The following is a 24,586-nucleotide window of genomic DNA, read 5'->3' as shown; positions in this document are numbered from 1 at the left end:
ACCAAAGGCAGCCGAGATACAAAACCGCCTTATTCAGGCTGTGCTTCCCCAAATCAGCTCCTGCTCAGGCTCTGACATACCTTCCTGTTTACAGTGCTCAAGAGCAGAGCTCTATTAAAAAGTAGAATCTATCATCAATTTAGCAGCGGCAGCTACACTCAAGTTATTTTTAAAGGAATAAGGAAGATTTGGTCACAGACCTGATATTTACAAATGCTTGTGTGAGAACTCTCCTAGCACCAGGAATGTCTGTGGTTTTATTCCATTTCTAATGGAAGGAAGTCTTAAAATTGCCACTGCGTCATACCAAGAATATTGTGATTTCCAGCTTGACAATGTCAGAACATGCCATAGCTACAAAGTATAATTTGGGCATTTTCACTCTGCAAAGCTGTGAGGAGCTTAATGGTGGAAGAAAATAAGTTTGAATACATAAAATTATCAAGATTCTCTGTAACTTTAAAAACCTCTCTTTTTTAGCCTGTTCATTTCCAGGAGTGAATGACTAGTGCCAAGTGCCTTTGGTTTGGATGTTGAAAGCTAAAATGTCCTCTTAAAATCTCCTGAGAATTGTGCTCCATGTGGCATGGATTGTTCCTAGGCACAGTAATATAGTTGCATTGTGAATAGCAACTTCTATTCTGCACATTAAGTTCCAGGTTTGTGAGAGCCAGTAATGCAACTTGATTTATTTTAGAAGCTTTTATAAGGGAAATTATCGAAGAGGTTTTTAGGGGATTCTGTTAATTCAGATCTGTGCAGTTTGCATTACTTTCCAAAGCACTTAAGGGATCTGTGTGAAATGTGCTTCTTTACAGCAACTGCTACCACTGTGTGAGGAATTTAGCATCTTTCAAACATCTCCTGTAGAGCTGGGCTCTGAATATGCAGGAAACTGTGTCAGAGGCCTGCATTTTGTACTGATAGACTGAAACCTCCTTCTCCAGGCAAGGCAAGTAGTTCTGGATCCAAAACTTCCTTCTGTGCAGTAACTGGATCCCAGTGAGGAGCCAAGGTCTTTGCACCTGTAACCAAGGTAGCCTAGAGCTGACTGCAGGGACTTTGCTCCCTCTTGGTTGTGTTAATGTACTCCCACAAAATGCATTGCGTGTCCATATGAAGTTTTTTTTTTCCAAATTAATTTTTAGTTGATTCTCAGAGTGGGTAGTAAACACTACTTCTGTCTTCCCAGCCCCTTAACAAGCTGGTGATAAGGACCAGGACCTCTCATGTGACTGACTGAATTGTATTATTCTGGTAAAAGCTGTGAAGCTAAGATGTATCCATCCACTGAATATTGGGTTGCAGCTGTTTTAAAAGCTTATGGCTGCACTGCAGAGAAGTCCAGAGAACTCTTTCTTCATTCATCCTTACTGGTTTCAGAGGCCTCTGCTGGATTTATGAACTATTGCATGAATGTGTAGTTGTGTTGGTACCTAGGACATGACCAAGCCAGGGTATACCCTGTCTCTTAAAATCAGCTTGACTTCAGTATTTTAGAAGATGCAAGGTAGGACTGACACTATTGGTGGTTGGGTGTTTTTAAGGTCTCTTTCATCCAGTGTGTGATTTCTGTCATCCAACATGTTTGATCACTTCTCTTAATGCAAAAGAGTGTCCTTTGCCTAACCACTGCCTTCCAAAAAGCTTGAAGAAACAAAGTGTTGAGGTCACAGGGGTGAATTTGGTCAAAACTGCCCAAAAATTTAAAAATGCTGGAGTAAGTGAGAAGAAATGGGAATGGTGTGAAAACAGACCATTGCAAAAACACTCATAGTAATGATACAAATCTCTTTTGGTTATGAAACCTGGAGGAAAATGCACAGGTAGTAAATACTGGTTTGTAAATCATGCCAGCATTTAGTTTGTCATCTGTCCCTGTAAGGCAGCAGCTGCCCAGAAGACTACATGTGCTGTCCTGGCTGGGGGTTAATGGCCTAGTTATGTGTGCTGGTTGATGTCATCCTTCAGAGTGACAGTTTGGTGTCTTTAGCTCCTCATCTTTGCTGTTCTGTCTGTTCCAGGATAATGGATATGTACATATTCATACCCCCATAATTACATCCAATGACTGTGAAGGTGCTGGGGACCTCTTTCAAATTGAGGTAAGTTGGGTTGCATAAAGTCTGTTTCTTTTTTTTGTTTGTTTGTTTTGCAAAGCAATTCCTGATTTATTAAAGGTTATAAAAGGTTATAAATATTTGTCTTTATAAACCTTTTATGTACTTCTGTGATTTTTTTAAATATAGATCCTTTGCTTCAACTAATAATTTAGACAGTTAAACAGAGACATTATCTTGTATTTTATTGTTATTTTGTGCATTAATCAGCACCTTTTGAACTGATGAGGTTGTTCTATCACTGGTACTGTGGAAAAATTTACAAAGAATAACGGAGGGAACTGGAACACCTTAGTGAACAGAATCATGTGATCATAAGGGCCCGAGAGATGGAATGGGTCATTCAGGACAGACTACTAAATATTTCTTAGCTTTCAGACAAAGAATGTAATTAATCATGAGATAATCCTTAAAAAAAGGTCAGCAATACCTGAAACTCCTTTTCACCAGTGTGTACATACAGGTTCTTCCCTACAATCTACTTGTGTTGTATGTCGGAATTCTCCCCCAATATTGTCAAACCTCCCCATAACCAAATTGCTGCCACAATCTATCATTTTTAGAGTACTTCCCATCATGGGTCAGAACCTCCTGTGAAACTGAAACAGCCATAACCACTAAGATCTCCCCCACAGATTTCTCATGATTCCTGGTACCACAGTCATTGATCATACGGAATTCCATCTGCATTTTATACTTCTGTGTCTGAAATTCACTTTTCTGCCTCAAACAATGGCATCCATTGCCTTTATGCATGTTGGCTCCAGCTTTGCTGGTGATTCATCTGTAAGCAAAAGAAAAACTGTTGAGGTAGCAGTTACTTGCTGTGGGATCGTGTCTTCCACTCTGCACAGCCGTGTGACAAAAAAAGCTTCTGTCTACTTGTTCTCCAGGATCTCAAGGTCTAACCTGTGCTACCAGCGATTCCCTTCCAGACCAGTACATATGGCTGAGCATTTCGCTTGCTGGGACAATAGAGCTGATTAGCTAAACTAAATTGTTCCTGTTTAATTGAGACGCCTTAATGCTACCCAAGGTTCACTCCAGGCTGTTGCATGCAAATTAAGACGTGAAAACAAGTAACACTTAATGATGGAAACATTATGCAGTTTGCAGCTGTACAGTGTATTGCGTCTTTGGTACAAATTGTATCCACTTGAAAGCTGTAGAGGATGCAGGACTACAGCGTAGGTGGCTGGTAGTGACAGAAGCCCTGATGCAAATGTTGAGTGAGGTGCTAAATTGTGAGCCTGAAACTTGCATCAACTGGATCTCATCTAAGTGGTTCAAATGGTTCAAGGCAGATATACTCCTTTCCACTGGGATTGCTGAGGTGCGAATAATAACTGTCTGGAGAAATGCAACTACAGCTGTGCCTGAAGGGTGTGCTATAAGTGCCAAGTCAGACCCCTTTAGATGGCCTGTGCCATAAAGAGGGCTTCACAAACCCACTTGCTGCTGGGAGGAGGGAAGTTCTCTCTGACTTCCTCATTCTGCTTTGAGTAAGGCTTCGTTGTCTGGCCTCATTTAGGACTTAGTTTTGTTTCAGCAAAGCCCTGTTCACAATTGGTCCTGGCTAGCAGAGATCTGCCTGCTGTCCTGCTGGCATCACTTCATTCCCCTGGAGCAGTGATACTGTTTTGTCACAGTGAAAACATGGGGAAGATTAAGCATGCCTTGGGCTATGCATGTGATGCTGTCAGACACAAAATAAGAGTGGCAGAAGGGTGTCAGACATAATAATAAGAGTGTGGTGTTTGCAGAAAAGCCCAGAATCTTCATGTGCTTTAACCAAACCAACTATCAAGACATTCTTGTCTGCTGTATTCAGTCACTTTTTAAACTAGCTTGTAATTCACTGTTTGAACAGGACAAGGGAGAATATAAATTCATGTTCCTCTTATATTTGAGGAGGAGCTAAGATTTCTGGAGATGGGAATTGATGGAAGTAATCTTCAAATTAGATTCTTCAGTTTCAAAAAATATTTAAATCCTGTCCCTTAAGTTTTAAGACCTATCTTCTAGCTCCAACCAGAATTGGTGTCCTATTACTCCTGAAATTGTTGCAATACAATTACTGTTAACAGGTTGCATTTTTTCTGTCTTTTGGATTGTAGCTCCCTTGGGCCCTATGTAGAACTAATAGTCTCACCAGTTTAGCTGACCTGCTGCAAGTGGAGTAAGTTGAAAACTTCAGTTTTCAGCCATTAGGACCCAAGTGGAAGCTGCTTTTGCACCCACTGTGAACTATTGCCTTGCTGTTTCCTCTTACTGGCACAGTTTTAATCCTCTGACTAGTGTCTGATTGCTGCTCAGGCCTGTGCATTCTTTTTAAGTGATGGAAAGTGAAGAAAGTAGGAATATGTTTTTACATGTGAATTGAAGAGATGGGGGAAAATGTATCTGAAGTTAGAATGAAAAGGCTTCTTGAAATATGATCTTTGATTCCTAAAACTCTTAATCCTGTAAGATTTGTGTTTGTTTATATGTTCAGCTTCCTCATTATCTTTGTTTGGTTTTGGATGTACTGATTAGTCTGTACATAGCTCTGGTTGGGATGCTCTCACATTAGGACTTGGGATGGGAGAGAATCCATATTCTCTCTCTGCTGGGCAAAACAAGTAAATGTTTTTAAAGTGAAGTACTGTAATGGCTAAAACAATGCAGTAAGCGGAGGACATTTTAAAGAATAACTAAGTCACAAGAGGGTAACAGCTTCAGAGGAAACTTTTCCACCTGAAAAGTGTAGGTTTGAGGAGAAACTACATGAATTGTGAAGATGACTAGGCAGACCCTAACCCACATGGAGAACATCAGCAACACCAACTTGTGGCTTTCTGCACGTTGACAATGTCTTCCTGTGGTGGGAGCATGTAGGGGAGAAAGCATCTTCTTTGTGTTTCTTTCTTTAAAGTAAATGTATTGAAAATGTTAGAACAGCTTTGACTGTTGAAAGCAGTGTTTTAGTATCATCCAAACAGGATGAGGTAATTCTTGAAATAGGGAGAATGCAGATCAGCAGAGGCAGGCATATAGCCCTTATTCTATTTTGATCTGAAAATAAATCCCCCATATGAGCAGTTTTAGCACCTCTACTTCAGCACACATTCTTTCCTTTTTTTTTCCTTATTTTTCTTTTATTTCTTCTGAAGTCTAAAATTCTTAGCAGCTCTGTATGTTGCAAGAAACTTTACCCAGTCCCCTTCTGTGGCTGCATCTTAGCTGCATGTCTGTTCCCTGCTATTTTCAGTAGCCTCCCACTCTGTCTGCAGTGTTGAAAACTCCCTGCTTTCAGAGTCTCTTGCTTTCTTTTCCGCTTTGCTCCCTGGAAAATTTTCTTTGTGTGGATGCTCTCAGCTGCTGTGAAGGTGGAAGCTTCTCTGTGCTCTGTAAGAGCCTGTCTGGCCCAGGATACTCCAGCTGCTTCAGTGTGGGTCTCCACAGCCACTTTCCCTGTTGCCCAGCTTCAGCCTCTTAAGAGAGCTCAGCATGCAGCGAGTTCCAAAGCATAACAGCTGTATTATTCATTCACAGCTCCTTAACATAGATCTCACATGCAGTTTTTATGGCCTGTGGGCATATTCCTTCCTGGGACCACTCTCTGCGTGTAAGGAGTGCTGCACTCTACCTGTTGGCTCCAGTGGAGGTAAAATGTGCTCTGTGTGAGGCTTGTCTCTTCCCACACACACATCTCATAGCACCTGGATGGTGTTTGGCTGAGCCCAGGGTTTGGATCAGGTTATTTCATTACTTGAAAGGATATTTAACTATAAACCTGAAGAGCCATCCAGGTATAGTTCTTCTCTAAAATGCATCTGGAGATTGTACGTGTTGGGCTTTCAGTGGTTTTTTGCCCCTCGCTTACAGGAGTGGGTGTCACTCCTTTTAGGTTCCTGAAGGTGCAAGTTGATGGCTGTGGCACCGTCAATATGTACCTGCTGCTAAAGATGCAGAAACTTACTCCTGCCATCCTTTGGTACCGCTTAAAAATATCCTTGTCAGCACCGAAGAAAGCTGGGATCCGCTGGGGAAAATCACAGTTAAACACAACAGTATTAGTGTCTGTGAGGTGTTTTCTCTTTTAGAGATGTGACAGTCTGGGAGGCAGCCAGTTCCTGGGAGACTGGCACTTCAGAGATGTGCTTGGCCAGGATCAGGGTAGGCTGTACCTGAGCTGAGGGACAGCTTGCTTTTTCATGTTCTATCTCTCCTAGTTTCTGCTCATTTCTACCTGATTCATATCCGCCTGTCCAGTCTGTATTCATGAGATGTTATGCATTCCAGTACATATTTATGTATGTCTCAGCAGAACCAGCGGCTATTGTTCAGTGCAAGTCCAGCTGATCAGAATTAGGACTGGAGTTGTAAGGATGATTTCTTGGAAGTTAGGAATTTTGCAGGGGTTGTCTAAAAAGGAAAATCCAATCACGTTTATAATGGGTTTTCAGAAAGGGCAAATCTGGATTAAAGATCCCAGTGTTTCTGGGAAGCTGCAGCAGAATGGTGGTGTGGGCCTGGGCTTAGAGCTACACCAGTGATTTCTATGAGCTTTTCAAGTCTTCTCTGATCCCTTCATGCTTTTAGCTTGCATGGAGTGTAAGACAGAATCAAACAGTTTGTACTCTCCTGAAGCTAATTGCCTCAAGGAGAAGTTAATACAAGACTGACATCAAAGGGAATAATTTTAAATTAAATCATTAGACATTTGAGGAGATGGAGAACAAAACAGGTACTAAATCCAGTTGTTCTTGTATTTAGAACGAGAATAAAAAGCCTTTGAAGTTGACGTCAAATACTAGTGTGTTTATAACACGCCTTACTCTGAGACACCAAGATGTCTCATATCCAAGATGCTTCGTACAGATTCTCTTCCTTTTCCCCCCATTGTAATTTCGGTAGTTTTTTACTCTGGGATGGAGAGAGCTTGAAGGGAAACCCATAATTCCCTTCCTAGTCTTTTATCAAGTCTGTGTTTTGGGGCTGGGAATTGGGAGAAGTGTCAATCTAATTGAAGTACAAGCACCACAGTTTTGTTACTTCATTTTGCTAGTCATGGCCATGAAAACCAGTCTCACCCAGTGTCAGCAGTGAAGGGATAGTGTCCCCTACAATTTATTTGTCTTGTACCAGTGGCTGTGGTTTCATATAATAAAGGAGCCATCTTGATCTAAAAGGCTGAGCATGAATCTAGGGCACAGGGACTTGGGAATGTTGGCCTGTGCTCGAATGTGTGAAGTGGAGGAATCGCCTCCAGTGGATTAGCTGATACTTGTACCTCTGAAATGTGCAGCTGCTAATTATGGAATGTCCCCTTGCTGAAGGTGTCCCTTCTGAACAAAAAGGAAGGCATTCAGTTTTTCCTGCATTGAGAAGCTTTTCTGCTGAGCTATGTTGCAGCTCACAACACCCATTGTATCAAGTATTGCACCTAAGGATGAGGGAGAGTAAGTGGGCAGCTGTGGAGAGGGGAGGTGATGAGATTGTGATGGGGCAGTAAAATTGTATTTAAATATTGCTATGTTTACTCTTCACCTTCTGTCAGAAGCCATTCAGGTGCTGCTTATGATGCACATATAAATCATGTGATCTCTCAGTGACCTCTCAAACAGGCTGCAGGTTTTCAGAAGCCCAGTTGAGTTGTAGATTGTCTCACTTTCTCCAGTCATTTACTGTGTTTTTATTTTCTTTATGTCTCTCTGAGATCACATCTGATTTGTGAATGAAAAATGACACAAAGTCATTATAAATAAACCAGGCCCCAGCTCATGGAGACAGCTGTATCCTGTTTGTGGATTTGGGGGAAGCATTGAGACTTTGTGGCTGATTTCTTGTTCTTTTCTTGCTTCCAGTTAGTGTCTTTCTCATTGTTTAGAAGTTGCATCCTACAGGATTAGGTGGGATTTTTCACTGGTGAAATAAGGCATGTCTGCATTAAGCTTGCAGGGAAAGAGAAACCAGAAACTGTGACTCTTCTCTGTAAGTGTTCTGGTTATGGTTGTGGGGCTGCAGTATGTGAATGTTTGATGTTTATTAATATCCTTATTGTTTTTGAGCAAATGCTCTGGGTTTATTTGATTAAAACAGTAGGGGCCTGCTTCTGCATCCTTGGAGTTTGGTGTTTGGTTTTTTTAGAACTTCATAACCTCTGAAACAAAGGAAGCAGTCCTGGGGTTACTGCCACAAATTGTCATATTTTCATTGATCTCTGTGGAACAAGGCAAGCTTGCTTTCTTCTTCAGGGTGATGCTGTGAAGAGATAAAACTGCCTTGTGATCTGAGGTTTTTGGAAGTCACTGTTTTATCTTTGTGATGAGCAGCAGAGCTTTTTGAGAACAAAAGCAACACCTTCAAGCCCATTGAAAAAAATGGCAGGTTGCAGACTATCAAAGGCTGTCAAGCAAGGCTCCCTGTGGCAGGGCAAGCTGGGGAGTGGAGTGGTTGGAGGCAGTGGCATACTTAGCTGAACTAGCAGCACTTAGCTTGACTCCTAGGAGCTACACCTTGAAAAATGGATATTTCAAACTTATTTCAGAAAAAAAAATCTTCATTTGGAAGTGAATGTAGATCAGACAGACCTCAGATTAGCTTTGAAGTTCTGTTTTTCTCCTGAAATCTTGGCTCCTCCAAAGTTTAGGGATGACGTTGAAATATGCAAGATGTTGAAACACAGTGTCATTTATCTTCATGTGTCTTTAGAAGTCACTGAGTTGTGACCTCTAGAGATCATCTAATCCATCTCACTGTGCTCAAACAGGGTCAGCTGGAGCAAGTTGCCCAGTGCTCTGCAACTGAGTTTTTTATATCTCCCCAGATGGAGACATTACAGCCTCTCTGGACAACCTGTTCTAGTGCTTGACACCCACAGTAAATATTAAAGGTTATACTTGTTTTCAGATGAATTTTTGTGTCTTTTGTAAAATCTGTGCCTATTGTCTCTTGGGGCTTTTTTTTTTTTTTTTTTGAGGATTGTCATAATGGAACACTGAACTTGTTAAATTTTCTATTATTTGTAGGTTTTTATGCTTAAAATATCTGATGACCTGAAAAAGAATGGAAAAACTGAAATGAAACATAGTTTGTTTTTCACTGCCTATATAATATGTAAGCTGTGATTTCTCCAAATTAATATTATTTCAATTGTGATATTTTTGAAGATTGAATAACATATCTTAAGAGGATATTGCATTGCCCTTGTTTTTTTATTACTGTTTGTCTTTTTCCAGTGGAAACAAATTCATTTTTCCATGAAAAGAACGTAACATGTTTTAAAAGTTTTTTCTGGGAGTCAGTGAGACTGACACAGAAAACACTCCATTTTCTCATCAGGCTTGAAATTGAATTTTGAAGGCAATTCTGTATGATGCTTCAAACTATAAATGTAGAGATTCTTCTCTTCCTCCTCTCTGTTCATCTTGGTAGGAAAGTGAAAATTGATGCTTTGAAAAGAGGAAAAATAAGTGGGGTGCTGTGCTTTTTATTTAAACACCAATGGTCTGACTTGTTGCTGATTGTTACAGACATCAAGAGAGGCAAAGGATTCTGCAGAAGAGACCCATTTCTTCAATGTACCTGCCTTCCTGACAGTTTCTGGCCAGCTCCATTTGGAAGTAATGGCAGGGTGAGCGAAACTAGAAGTTTTCATCTTTGTCTGTGGGGTGTTCCCAACTGTTGATGTTGGTATTCATTAGATATCTGCCAGAAATGGACTGAATGGCAGTGGCTGGATGATGGGCAGTGAGAGGCCAGCCTAAACTGAGGGCTGGAGCACCTCTTGTATGGACACAGGCTGAGAGAGCTGGGGTTGTTCAGCCTGGAGAAGAGGCTCCAGGGAAACCTTAGAGCCCTTTCCAGTATTTAAGGGGCTACAAGAGAGCTGAGGAGGGTCTTTGGGTAAGGGCATTGAGTGATAGGACAAGGGATGGCTTCAGATGGAAAGAGGAAACGTTTAAATTAGATATTAGGAAGAAATTCTTTACTTGAGAGTGGTGGGGCACTGGCACAGGTTTACCAGAGAAGCTCTGGATGCCCCATCCCTGGATGTGTTCAAGGACAGGTTGGATGGGGCTCTGAGCAACCTGGGGTGCTGGAAGGTGTCCTTGTCTATGGCCAGGGAGTTAGAACAGCATTGTCTTTGGGGTCACTTCCAAAACTGTTCGATGATTCTATGCTCTGGAGAGTCTCACAACATCTAGAGTTAAAGCTGTGTGATGTATCAATGCAGTGTTTTTGCATCTAGAAGAGTTTCATTTATTTTTGAAGACTGAGGAGATTCAATACCACTCGAGCTGCAGGCTTCAAAAACTCAGTGTACTTAAATAAAATAAAAATAAAAGAAGCAGGTTCCCAGAACAGCTATGCTCCATTATGAATAAACACATCTAAATTTGGATGGCCCTGGATTGATTCAAAATGCCTGTAAGAACAACACACTACTGTAAAATAGGAACATGAAGCCATAATATACTGCATGCTGAAGGGTATTGATTTTTTTATTTATCCATCCTTAGAGAGCAAGGTGCATCTGAGTGATATAAATGGAAAAAGTATTTACCAGACAGGTAATCTGCCAAGTTTAGCTTTCTGCTCTATCTTAGAGCAGGCTCTGTACTATTTAAAGGGGTATAGCCTGATGTAATAGAGTGAGATTGTATTTCAGGTTGATTATTAGAATCCATGTTCTTTCTCTGGACTTATTTGAATTGTGGAATTACGTCGTTCAGTAAAGGTCAACACGTGTGACAATTAAGTCCAACACATATAAACTCATGTTATCCCATCTTCCAGGAACCAAAATCTCCCCCCTTCAGTTAAACAAACCTCTTCCTCATTAACTTTCCCCAGCTAATATCTGAGATGATGCCAGTCTTTGGCTGCCAAGTGACCTGTGCTTTGGCTGCAGCAGACAGGGCACCACTTGAGAAACATCCTGTCTATCAAGAATGTCTAGCTTGAGTATTCCAGCATATCACAGACATTGAGCTGGTCTGGGAAGAGACAGTGTCAGAGAGAACAAACCAGGCAGAGAAGAGATTTTTGAAAAAATTTATATGTTTTGATTTGTATGCAAAAATTGCCCTTTGAACAATTTCACTGCAGCTATTTATCAGCAGCCAATTAAACTGTGCCACAGTGATTACATAAAAAAACTCTCAATGTTGCATATGAGGCATGGAAATATTATTAGAAATACAGGTCAGAGCTCCCAGATGAAAAGGCCAATCTTTAAACTTCACATTTTCCAAAGCTAGGATTTTATCCCTTCCATTTTTAGAAGGTTTCCACTCCACTGATCACTTTAAAAGTGTTTTTAAAGTCACTATAAGTTCATGATGAACCCCCTTGACACGTGGCAAACAACTGCAGTACTACCTGCCTGAGATCTGGTCTCTGACAGGCTCTATCAGCAGTCCCGCTGGCCAGCAGTGATTTGGCTGAAGTAGCATGTCTGAGGAGAATCCACATTGCAATTGCTCAGAAAAATGTGCCTTCAAATAAGGGTTGTTGTGCTGATTTCATGCCAGCTACTCAATGTACTAATTTAGTTAATTTATTGGGAAAATTCAGTGTAGATGGAGACCAAAGCCATTATGAAAGAACTCTCTCTTTGGCAGACTTGATACTTTCACCCTCAGTCTTAGAGTATTAAAAAGTGAGTCTTCCGTCCACCTCCAAAATGGAAATATTCTGGTCTTCCCAATAAATAAATCAAGTAGAACAGTAAAGATTTATCTGTTTTGGATTTGATTCCATGAAATTTACCCTTTGCTTTAGCCAGACTAAATTCTCATGTCTATAAAATTATCTAGCCTTCAAAAACTACCTTTATCTTAAATATAATGTTTAGTGTTGCAGTCTTAAGGTTTTCAAGAACACTTTGCTCCTGAGAATTTGTGGGAGGAGACTGAGATAGAAATGCTGAGGAGAACGATCCCCATCCAGTCTTGACCATATTCTTTTGTGACTTGTAGGACTTAGGAGAGAGATAGATCCTGCAAAAGTCCATTAGAAAGCAGAGGTGGAGCAGGATAGATATGAGAGGCAGGTAGGAATTTGTCCTTGGATGGGGTGTGTGTAGAAGGGAATCAGAAGGTCAAGTAGGCAGTCATGTGATTTTGGGGTTGGCTTTTAGCTTTACAGAGCTCATGGGCAGCCTCCAAGCTGTGGTTGGAAAAGGCTGGAAAGAGAGGTATGGAGAAGACCTACCAGATGACTCTGGAATCACATCTTCTGTGTCCTTGCAGAGAGTTCATCTGCAGACCACAGGGTGTCACCTGAATGCCCATGCTTGTGTGTTGTCTAGGGCTCAGTGCTCTGTTTCATGGCAGGGTTGCTTGTGATGCCGTACCTGATCACAGGAGAGAATAGGGAGCCATTTATAGTTGAGATTTTTCTTTGAGGAAGAGTGGGAAGAGAGATGTTCCTGTGTTTATTGACAGTCTGCTGTGCATGCTTGTTATTGAAGGCAAGGTCAGGGGAGTTCATCTTGTCTCAGTGTAACACAAATGGCCTGCTTGGCACAACTTCTCATTGCATTGTGCCTCATCTTAGCAGTGACGGCATCTAGGTTGTCTGCTCAGTGTGTCTGAATCATTGTCAGCTGCTGTAAATCTATGGGCTTTTTAAGGTCTCCAGAAAAGACTTTATTCAGTAGTACAGCTCTCCCCTTCAGTCTCCTTTCTCTGATGAGTCAGTAACCAGTGTGGTAGAAGTGTAGGGCTGTGTCCTGATATCTGGTTTTAAATGTCATTGGTTTGCTGTGAAATCCATGTGGTATTTCCTTGCCCCCCAATCCTCTGGTGAGGACAAAGGCCCCTTTGGGGACCTGAACTGGGCTGGAGGGTCCATAGCAGCTGAAGATGATTCAGACCATACTGGAGACAGCCACAGACAGTTGTTGTCAAGAAGCACAGCTCGCTGTCTGCTGTTGCTTTTTTTTTCCTTCTCTTTTCCCACAGGCTGTACCTGCTCCTCTCTTTTCAGCCCCTCTTGTTAATAGTTTAACATCAGTGTTTTTCCCTTGTGCCACATTTCATCCCAGGTACTGTCTGTTTTGCCTTTTACATCATGAGCTTAAATAAAATTGCTTTTCTTAAAACTTCTGGGAGCTATCCCCTCCCTAAATGACAGCATAAGTTATCATTCCTTGCCTTCCTTAGCCTCGTTTCTTTTCTCTCTTATTTCACTAGGTTTTTCCTCTCTTGTTTATCTCACATTCTCTTGAAATTCCCCGCAAATGGGTAAAAGCTGAGGGGCAACCCAGTAGCAGCCTATTTGGACCTACAAGGAGGTTCTCCAAAGGCAGGCCCACTCTTTGCAGTGGTGAATGACAGGAGGACAAGAGGCAAGGGGATAAGTTGAGAAAAGTGAAGTTTTCAGTGGACATAGAGGGGAAAATAAGCAGAAATCAGTTAAGCATTGAAAAAGATTGAAGAGAGAAACTGTGCTCTTCATCAGAGACACAGCTAGGTGGAGCCTTGAGCTGGTGTGCCCTTCTTGGTGACCCTGCTTTGAACAGAAGACTGAACCAATGACTTCCTGAGGTCCCTTCCAGTCCAAGTAGTTTTCTTCTTCTAAGTTTTTTCTTGCCTTTTTTCTCATTGTCCTCTCCACCTATATCAGGCACAGTACCATCTTGGTGAATTATCTCTCTAGCTCAATTTCAGTTCAGCATCCCCAGGACTTGTGTTTTCTTGCTAACTTTAAATCTCAGCCTTTCATTCTGACTTTTGCCTGCTAAAACCTACTTATCAAACTTGGTTTAGATGCAGCATAATTAATCCCCCTCTCCTCAAGCACATCTTCTTGATTGCTAAACCATCATATATCCTGCTGCTCTTCTGCCTAATCCTGATATTCTCTGCAATCCTGCAACTGGTTTTGCAGGTTGCAGAGAGGGTCTAAAAAGCATTTCAGTCATCCAGACTATTTTGGCTGTGTCTGCCTGAGTTTGTAGAGAAGTGAACTCAGTGAATTTCCTGTTGTTTGCAGAAGGTACTAAAATCACACTGATTTCACCTTTTAAAAGTACTTCAGTGTTTTTCAAAGCATGGAGAATGAGAGAGAGAGCTGTCATTTTCATGTTCAAGAAAACACTGCAGAGCTCAAAAGAGATGTGTTTGAGGCTGCCTTCCATAAAAGAGGCTTCATTCTCAGCAGTCTGGCAACACACGCTCTTAAAATTTGATTCCAAAATGACTTGCTAATGATGAAAGAGATTGCATTGTCTTTAAACAAATATTTGCTCTACACTGTACAATTTTAAATTCTTCTGAATGCAGCTGCAGGAATGATGTCCAGTTGTGTAACATTCCTGTTGCTAAGAAGTAACAAAAATAAGTGTAATTATTTATCTTGGATGTCTGAAAAAAATTTCTGACATTTCTTGCACAACATTTGTTTGAGTCTGAGTCATAATGCAGACTCTTATAATTAGTGCACTAACTTCCATTAATTAGGCTGACACTTAATTGGATCTATAAAAAGCAACCATGACATGTCTGGTTTTAATCAATTACTGCATACTTCAGTCTGGTTCATGACTGCTGCAGTGATTGTTAATGACTTTGTATTACTAAGAGGCCAAATACATGAACTGTAGGTACAACAGTGAGTCTAGAGTTGCTTGGCTAGTTGGAGCTTTACAGTCCACATGGATATCCTGTTGGTCATTTTAACTCTCCACCTTTTTGGGAGGGTAAGCAGGTAATGTGCCTGCAAGCATGTTGAGCATGTGCTGAGGATAGCTGCAGTTCAGCCATTATCCTGGGATTCTTACATGGAGGGCTGAATGCAATCCCAGCAGTCTCAGACTGTGTGCTTTTTGTGTTATGTCCTTGCTATAAAAATCAAGTGCAGGTAGCAAGAGAAGAGCCAGTTTTATGCTCATCTGGTGAAGCATGAAATTCTCAGCTGAAATTCTTGGTCCTCATTTTACAAGTAAACTAAGTTGAACCAGTATGTTTCTGCCTTGAATCCAGTGCATAGTCCCTTTTCATTCTCTGGATACCTCATCATCCCTATTCCAGTCAGTGGTAGGCACTGTAGGATCTGTCAGGAGAATCCAGCACCCACGTGTGTGTAGGGCCTTGCAGCTCCCCTTCATCATGTGCCTGGACAGCACTGTGAGAGCTGCAGAGGTTTAAGAAGCTGTGACTTTGTGAGTGGCAGTAGGGCTGTCACAACCCTTTGCCCACATGCTCCTGTGCCATACTAGCCACACTCATGGTGACTTCTGCAAACTTATTTTACTTTGTGACTGAAGCGAGCAAGAAGCCTGCAGGCAGCTCAGCTGGCCATCAGTGGCAAAACAACGCTGTGGCAAGCTTCATGTCTTGTGAGAGCATGAACCTGCCTTGTGTCCAGCCTGCAGCTCCTGCCTCTCAAGGAGTCTCTATGCCTCAGGAAGTGGCTCCAGGATGAGATGTGAAGTCAGGCAGCTTCATCCCTATTTGGTCCCACAGCTTTCCATTAGCACATGCCCTGAAATTCTTTGATTTGCTGTCATAGTACTATAGTAGAATGAAATATAGATACATGTTGTAGTCAGCTGAAACATGTGCAATTTTTATGGATTTTAGTAATTTCTTGGATACAGTTGCTTACTTTGTTTAGTTACTGTAGAATTTGAGGCTTTGGAGGTTTTAGATGGTTACACCCAAACTTTGGAATGTGGCCTGATCCATGACTCCCTTTGTTCAGTAATGCACCCACTGATGCTTTTTCATGTTGTGATTGATACTTGCGGAGTTCATAAAACTGATGTTCATTTGAAAAATGAAAAAAAATTAAAATTAAATATCCTCTTCCTGGCTGTTATAATACAGTTTCTAAAGAGCATAGGGTTTTTCCCCTTTGAAAGGAAAAAGATGTAACCCAGTTGTTCTCCCCCATGCGTTGGTAATGTATTTTAATGCCTTAGAGTAGGAGTCAATGGGATGATTAAGTTTGAAAAACATGTTAGCTACCTATTTTAAATCTTTGAAACATTTTGTATTGCTCCTTTGTAGAATATCTCTCTTTGCTAGAGCATGGGAAATAATAATCTGAATAAATCCTCAACTACTGTGGTGGCTTTCATCAACCCAGCTTGAGTTTTCACTGCTAATCAGTAGTTTTATTGACTTTAATTAGAAACAATAATATCAAAACTAGGACAAAGCAAGACTCCACTGACAATAAAGTACGACACTGTTGCATAAAAGGGTGGAGGACCCAGGCTGATGAGGCCTTTGAGTCTGGAGCAGACAACTTGTGTGGCTCTGAGTAACTCTTACGTCCTTTGTCTCGGTTTTCCCCTATTCTCCTGCCATCTGTAGACTAACAATCCAGTGTCTAGCTCTGCTGTGAGGTTTAATAAACAAATTTCTGGGTGCTTTGCCAGGTAATTAGGATATATGGGTCACTTTGTTGTCAATTACTCAAGTGTGCCTGGATCATATTCAAGCAGAGGGGGATGACCTGGGAAGGATTCCGGTCCCATCTTCTGCTGCTGAAGCTGGAGCAGAGGCTGTGGCAAGGGGAGAGCAGGTCCTGGAGCGTGGCAGGAGGGTGCAGTGCAGATGGGGCCTTGCGGGCTTCGTGGATCCCTGCCTGTTGGAGGTTGCAGCAAGAGAAGCTGCTGCATTGCTTTAGTCTGACTGGCTGCAGGGGGAAGTTGGCACTTCCCAGTCCCTGTCTGGGAACTTAGACAGCTTTCTTTTTTTTAACTTTTTTTTTTAATTTATGTATTTATTTTTGGCTGCTTACAAAAGGAAGTACAGTCCCATCTCGTCGCAGCATGAGCCGAAACCTCAGCACTCAGCACACCAGCTCTGCTGCCCAGGCCTGAGCCTCACATACAGCTGCAAAAGTCCTTGTCAAGGTGCAGCTTTTCTCACCTGCATGTCCCCAGTGGGCAAGCAGAAATGGCCTATGAGGATTCTTCCAAAACTCATTTTTCTGGGTAAAATTCGGTCCCTTCTGCTGCCTTTTCAACAGAAATGTGCATTGTCATTGGGCAGAATCCAAACCACCAGACAATAGTAATGGGAGTATTTTTTTTACACTGAGATTAAAACCCAGATATTCTGTCCAACTCTGGCTGGTGTTTTTTAACCCGGTGTACCCAGCTTAAGGATTTAAAATATTCTGCCTCTTCTCCACACTACTGGGCATCTGTACCTTGTTATCATCATTAGGAGCTCTGGGCTTCCACCTTCTCCAAAAACTAGACCCTGGAAACATTGGGCTGATATTTTGAATGGTTGTCTATGTGTGTGTGGTTTTGTGCACAGGGCCAGAACATCTTTCAACATACAAATTTCAGCATCCCTGAACAATCCCATTTATGTTCGGGTCGAGCACTGCAGCTGACTGGTGTGTCCTGGCAGCTGAGCAAAGTCACCTGCTTATTTCAGTGGAGCAGGCAGTCCTCCATGCTCAAAATAATATGGTCATGCCAGAACAGAGTGGAATTAAATCAGATGGTTCACTTTATTAACTTCTTCCCTTCCTAAGAGAAAGGACAATGGGTAGATAAAGCTAAACTCCTGGGCTTTTAGGTCATCTTGCTGAGGGTCTTGTCTCCTCTGCTGATATCATGTGTTGTTTTGTATTTGGATTACAAGTTATTTTTTTTTAGATTTTTTTGCAATCTAGATTTTAGTGTGTGCCTGGCAGGGAGGGGTTGGTGGATTATGGATCGGGGAGCACACTGTGTTGAAGGGTTACATGTTGTGTTCATTTAGCATGGCCAAAGATGAGATTTGGCACACGTCACTGTTCAGCTTAACTTGTCCCTGCAGATCTTGCCAGAGTAATCAATATATTTGTGTTTATATAGGCATTTGCTGTATTTTGGGGTGACAGGGAGGGCACTGTGAAAATGAATTGTTGCCCCTCTGCCATGTTGGTATTTTTATGGCTTACAATAGAAATCTCTGGGGTGATGAAGTTTTGAAAAACATCTTTGCTCCCTGTGTGTGCTGGTGTGGTTTAATGCTTAGCCCTGAGTCACAGGAACCAGCTTCTGCCTCCAGCTGTGTCACTACTGTGTGGTGTGACCTTGGCACTGGCTGTAAGCTGACTGTGCAGGGATTGCATCTTCTTGATTAATAGCCTTGTTCAGAATTATATGCCCTTGGTTCAACAGCACAAATAAGTCTTTATTACCTCGGTAGCAGCGTGGAGTCCTGGCTCAGAAAAGGAGCACAATCCATTCCTGGCTTGAGAACCATCAGCACAATTAATTCTATTTGGATTGCACTGTAAAAGTTGCCAGTAAGGCAGAGATGCTGAGGCCTACAAACATTGCATGAGTTTAATTAAAAGAATGATTTGAAGCAGCTTTGGGTACGGATACTTATTACTTCTCTATTGGTTCCTCTCACATCCTCTGTAATGAAATGTCAATGAACTCAAACAAAATGAGCTTTCATTCTGTGTGGCAGAAAGCTCCCAAAGGTGGCTGCTTCTGGAGACTGTTTTAGGAGTGTGTGAAATAAAGGTGAAAGGGGGGAAGTTTCTCCCTTCCTGGTTGTTCATAGCATGGGAAACACAAGTGTGGTCTGTGCAATAGTGAGCCACCACCATCCGTACAGAGGATAGCTGTGCCCCAGCAGCAGTTCCAGGTACTGCTTTGGTGTCCAAAGGGACTCCTGGGAGCCTGTAGCTGAAAGTGGCTGGGCCCTTCACTGGGCTGGGCTGAGCAAGCTCAGCGTTTTGCAGGATGGAGGCCTGGCTTTTGATGCATTTCAGTGTGTTGGAAGAAGTGCTGTGGGTATTCTCTTGGCCTCCACATTAAGCTCTCAAATTTTCCCAGAGAACTGGGCAGAGCAAAATACAGTCGCAGAAAGGGAGCAATTAATTAAGCAGCTCTGTGCCTTTTTCTGGTGTCGACCCCGGCAGTGCCTGTGAGCTGCGTGAATGCACTTGGGCTTGCTGTCCAGAGCTCTGATCTGGGCAAAGCTGACTGCAAAAGGACTCGATTCAAAGCCTCTCTTGTGTTCTTTGGTAGCACGTACAAGGACAGTGTTACAGACATTACTGCTCTGCCTGTAATGCTAAGGAAAAAGGCTCAACAGATTAGTGGGCTTTTTTTTCCTCTCCTGTGTGTATGCTTTTGTTGGAGATGAGGAATTAGCACTACTGATTTTTTTTTTTTTTTTTAAAGACTCTTGAGTGCCCAAACCCGAACTGACCTAGGCACTTTTGGAGACTTAGACAGAATTTTCAAGTTATTTTTAAATGCTGGAAGTCTTGCAGAGGTCTGGGAATGTTAAATGATTGATTATTTGCATCATAGAGTCACAGCCCTGCACTGAGGCTCCATTGTGCTAGGTGCTGAATGCACACAGTACAAAATGACTGGGTTTGCTCTCAGTACCACGAAATTGGAGCAGAGTCAACTCCCATCCCTCTTTTTTGATATATCTGTATATCCTCAGTGCAATAGCAGTGTATCAAATCACAGATATGTTTTTTATAGCAGATGAAGTACAAATAAAGGCTTGATTTGTATACTGGGCATTTGCTTAATATTTTGAATGGCAGGGCACAGTAAACAGTATATAAATGCCTAGATAGAAAATAATTATCCACGCACTGAGCTGATAACAGTGACTCTGTGTTTTTAGTTGTGTTTCTCTGTTATGTCCAGGCCTCTGGTCAGTGCTACATTGCTGCTACCAGATGACTTGCATTTACTGTGCTCCTTTGATCACTTTGCCAGCGTGACATCTGGCTGGTTTCCCTTTGCCAGGGTCCCAGGATCCTGGTGAAGTTCTCACAGTTGCTTGTATCTGTCTTTTCCCTTTATACTTAGCCTGAGAAATGAATGATTCCTCCCCTCCCTGCAGATGGGGGTTTATTTGATGGGGAGGGGGACTAGGGGGGGTGAGTGTTGTTTTTCCCTGTTTTCAAGGGAAATTCAGCCCCACGCCAGTGATGTTAGATTCTACAGGCTATCACAAATTCCTTACACTTACCGTCACCTTGGGGTAGTCCATAGAGTTGCAGTGCTAATGGTTTGTTTTGTAAACATAGGTAGTTCTCTGTGTACAAGTGCCTAGAGCTGAGGAAACACAAATTGGTTCCTGTGGGAGTTGTTCTGCACTTGCCTTTCCCAGAAGCTATCTTGGGCACAGAGAGGCTTTATTCTTGCAGGACAGAATTGATCTCTGACTATGAAGTGTTTGACCATGGCTGACATCCTGGAGCAGTAAGAGGCTGGGTTTTTGGTTTGGTTTTTTTTTTATTTTTGATTGCTTTAAGATATTTTGCAGTCAGCAGACCCCTTGAAAGATGAGTAACTAGTCATCATGCTTGGTTGCTGGAAAATGTGCAGTTCAAAGTGTTCTTAATAGCCTGCATTGGTGGAGACTGTCCTGCCACAGTAACCTACAGTAACTGAAGTGTCAGTGCCTGTGTGTGGAGAGCTGCTGGGAAATGTCTCTCCCTGAAGCCAGGCTGTTCCTCTGTGGGAAAAGATCTCATGCTAGCCAGCTAGTGTCACACTTTAGTTTTCAGTGTTACTTTGAGGCCTTCATGTCAGTGAGACATTAGACACCTGCAATCAGATTGAGCAGACTTGAATGAGTACTTCAGCAATTGTAAGCTTTTCACAATATTTTTATCTTGTGTCTGATCCTGGCTCAGTCACGAACTGAACTTGTGACTAAACTCATTTATTTAAGAAAAATTATTTATTTAATGAAGGGCCTCAAATTGAAATATTTTAGCAGAAGCCTGAAATGTGCAGGGGGTAGGTAGAGCAAGAACCTGCTTCTAAGTCCTGTTTCCCACTGCAGGCCAACCTCCAGAACCTGGCAAACAAAAGCTTTTGACCAGTTCAGCCTCAAACATGAAATGATTTTGACTGCGTGACTCACTGTTTCGTATTTGTTGTTTGTATTGCTATAGCAGTTGAAGCTCTTAAACTTTGGGTCCAAGACCTTGTTGTGCCAGGTGCTGTTAGGAGCATGAGGAAAAAAAACAAACCAAAAAGGCCATGTGAGGAAAACATGAATTTCTGTGTAACCCAAGACAACAGGTGGCTACAGATGGGGGATACAAGAAATGATGATATAATAGTGAATGACCTGTGCAGTGAGTAATAGTCTTGGTACATCACTTATCTAAACATTGCTGAGATTTTGTAGATGCTGCAGCAAAGGGCAGTTTGAAGGAGGATGATGGTGTGACAGAAGTTTACATTAACATCTCAGCAAGTGAGAAAGGCAGCAAAGGGAAAAGTGGCATGCTGAAAATATGCATGAAAATAGTGCTTGAAGGAAAATGTTTGCTGCAAAATCTAGTTAGTTGGTTGTAGATGCTGTGGTCGTATATGAGAGAGTGCAGGTACAAGATCAAAGTGGAGGCAGAAGGTATGTTTTTTGGTGGAGGGCAAACAGAGCCATGGAGAAAAGAAACCTACAGGCAGGCTATGTATTCAGAGTCTTAACCTGAAATTTTCTTCTGGTGTGTTTACTACTAGCAACTCAAGGAAAAAGAAAGTGCTCTTTCTTTGGATTGTAACCTTTAACCAACATGTGACATGAGGAAACAGATGAGTGGAGCAGAATGTGTGTGTTCCTTTATTTGAAGCACAGATGTCTCCATAAGGGGCAAAGGAAAAATGCTGCTTTTTGTAGTGTTGTTTATTTAAACTTCAGTTTAACAAAATTAGCCTGTTCAGAAACTTCAGTGAACGTCCTTTTTAAGTTGAAAGCTTGCAGAGCAAGATGCAAGTCAAATGCCAGCCCCAGCAATTAGCATGCATCCTTTCATGAGTGTCAAACTGTGCTTAATCTCTACTGATCGGGTTCTTTTTCTCCTACATGCTGTCTACAGCTAAAAATAACTTCAAGTTAAAGATACCAAAGATAGCAGCTGCCCAGTTCATGGTTCTTCTGAAGCAGCTTTCTCTCTTCCTCAATCTTGGTTTTCTTGCCATGCAGGATAAGGGGAAACACAGATATCACAGCATGTATTTCAGAAGCTCTCACTGACTTGAGGGTGTCCAGGAGCTGAAGTGCTCATAGATCACAGTGTAAAAGGTATTGCTTGAAGTGCAGCTTCCCACATAAAATCAAAACTTGTGAAGGTGTGTTGGTGTTTGATAGGCAGGTTTCTCTTGAAGGAGGTGGAAACACAGCATGACGTGACTGCAGAGCAAAAGAGGATGTATTTAAATAGAATCCCCAGAAAGTGGCTGGAGGAGAAATGGCTTCATAATAGGAAATGCATTGGTTGCTTCAGCATTAAACACTCTCCCAGATGTGTTCTCTGCAGCAGGGACTCCTTTCAGCTGAACCATTTTTAGCTGTGTGGAAGAGCCCAGTTCTTTATCTCCATGGCTCTCTGAACAATGAACTTCTGTCTTACCACTAGAGGGGGACTGCACCCCGTACACCTCCCATCCTGCTGGGTGTCACTGGCCACCCCTCAGTGCCCAACAGCCCTGCAGCTCCAGCAGCACGGCCCACTCTGCTCTGCTGAGCCCTGGGGTCTCACAGCACCTGGCATTGCAGCCAAAGAAATGCAAAGGCAGGTGGATGAGAATAGCATGATTGGTATAGTATCTGTGTGCTTCTCTGTTTATCCAGTTCTGCAGAATGTTGGGTTTTATTCCCACACAGTTACAAAAAGTGTCCCGAGCATGACTCGTGTTCAAAGAAAGCTGAATTGTGTGTGTGTGTGTACAATGTCTCTGAGCCACAAGATGTGAATAACCCCTTTCCATGCCTGGATGAAGGAACATAACAGCAGCTTATTCAGCAGTGCCATTAAACTGGTCAAAGATGAAATGGAAACATGATTGTTTCTAGATGCTGGGAGGAAAGTGAGGGCTTTAGGTGTAACAGACCAGTTGTGTGCTGGACCTGACCTGCCTGTTCCCTGCTGCCTTGCAGGGCTTTTACTCACGTGTTCACCTTTGGCCCGACGTTCCGAGCGGAAAACTCGCAGAGTCGCCGGCACTTGGCAGAGTTCTACATGGTGGAAGCTGAGCTGTCCTTCACTGAAAGCCTTCAGGACATCATGCAGGTGGGCACTCCAGATGTTTATGCAGGACTGGTACCAGAGTTTCTTCTTCCTCCCTGAGCTGTGCTCCCTGCCCTCAGCTGAGGTCACAGCTCCTCTCACCCTGTGTGAGCCAAGTAGAGGTTGCACAGGTATTTCCCAAGGAGGAGGGTTTGCTTAGCAGAGATGAGGCCATAGAGGGCATTTGGAAGGGAAGATACAGGTGCACACAGCCCTTATCTGAATGGGAAGCTCCACAGTTGCTGTATTGCCAGGGAATATAAATGTGCTTCACTACTGCTAATGAGTGGCACTATCCCTTTCAAAATGTTCAGCACCTTTCCACCCAGTGAGCAGTGTTTAAGCAGTGTGTCCCTTGGTATGCTCTGTAAAGGCCTCCTTTAAATCTGCATTGAAATCTGAAGGAGGAACAACAATTTCTGGCATACACTGTTCACTGTGGCTTTTGCAGAGGACTGGAGGAAATCCTTAGTCAGCTGGCTTTTGATTTTTCAGGACTGACCTCTCAGTTGCAGTTTAACCACATGATGAATGCCTGCACACTTTAGTCTCAGCATAAGCCAGCTTATACCCAGTAGGACTTGTGAGTAAACATCCACACACACACTCTCATTTATCAGATAGTTCTGTGGAAAGAGATTGGAAAAATAACCTTATAAAGAAAAATACCTGAGGCACAGATTTATGAAATAACATCCAGGTGGTGGTTTCTTCAGCATGGGTCATATACAGTGCTGAATCAGCATGGCCTGAGAGCAGAGCTGGCAGGCTCTGTGTGCTGCTTCTGAATCTGACATGCCTGGATGGCACTGGGCTGTGTGGATTGACCAATTGGGAGTCTGTGCTCCATCATGAATAGCATCCTGCACTTTCTTTTGTCTCTCCTTTTCTCCACAGCTTTGTGTATTCTTAGAGCACAGCCTGTGTATATGTACACACCTTAATTCCTGTTTCTCCCCCTTTTCTGTAGGTAATCAGGAGTCAATTGAAATCATTACTACTTTTATCTAGTGTAATAACAAGGTCTTGTGTTAAGTGGTGTTTGAGCCCTTCAACACAGAATGAACATATCTTGTGCAGAAAACCCTAATTTCCTGGCTTTTGAAGTACAGACAGCCAGTTCAGATAATTCAGAGAATTAGATTTGAGAACTGTTCTGGAATTTGTAGGGCTTTTATTTGTAAGGAAAGGAAGAACTTTCCCTCTCAATTTTGCCTTTGTCATTGCTAAGTATCTTGTGAAGTCTCAGCTTGTGTTCTCTTTTAAATCTTCATTCTGTCCCAAAGTCTTTGACAAGCACCTTTCCCTATAACAGAAAGTCTCCTAGCAGCCATTATTTTCATTCCTCATATGAGTTTGTATTGCAACAGGCTTAATTTTGTGGTGTTCTCACTTGGGGAAGTGGAGTTCCCATTTTGTTTATTTTTAAATCATTGGGCAATCTCTCT

The 24,586-nt window shown here is 42.3% G+C and overlaps 1 protein-coding gene across 1 annotated transcript in view; it reads left to right on the top strand.

Moving 5' to 3' along the window:
- NARS2 (asparaginyl-tRNA synthetase 2, mitochondrial) overlaps positions 1–24,586 on the top strand; it is a 48,534-nt gene that overhangs the window by 5,776 nt on the left and 18,172 nt on the right. The window contains exons 5-7 of the mRNA XM_056486222.1: positions 2,025–2,105; positions 9,638–9,738; positions 23,009–23,141. Coding sequence (XP_056342197.1) covers positions 2,025–2,105; positions 9,638–9,738; positions 23,009–23,141 — 315 coding nt within the window. The remainder of the gene's footprint in view (positions 1–2,024; positions 2,106–9,637; positions 9,739–23,008; positions 23,142–24,586) is intronic.

Source organism: Oenanthe melanoleuca, chromosome 1 (genome assembly GCF_029582105.1).
Source record: "Oenanthe melanoleuca isolate GR-GAL-2019-014 chromosome 1, OMel1.0, whole genome shotgun sequence".
Taxonomy (NCBI): Eukaryota; Metazoa; Chordata; class Aves; order Passeriformes; family Muscicapidae; genus Oenanthe; species Oenanthe melanoleuca.
This window is presented reverse-complemented; position numbering and strand designations above follow the sequence as displayed.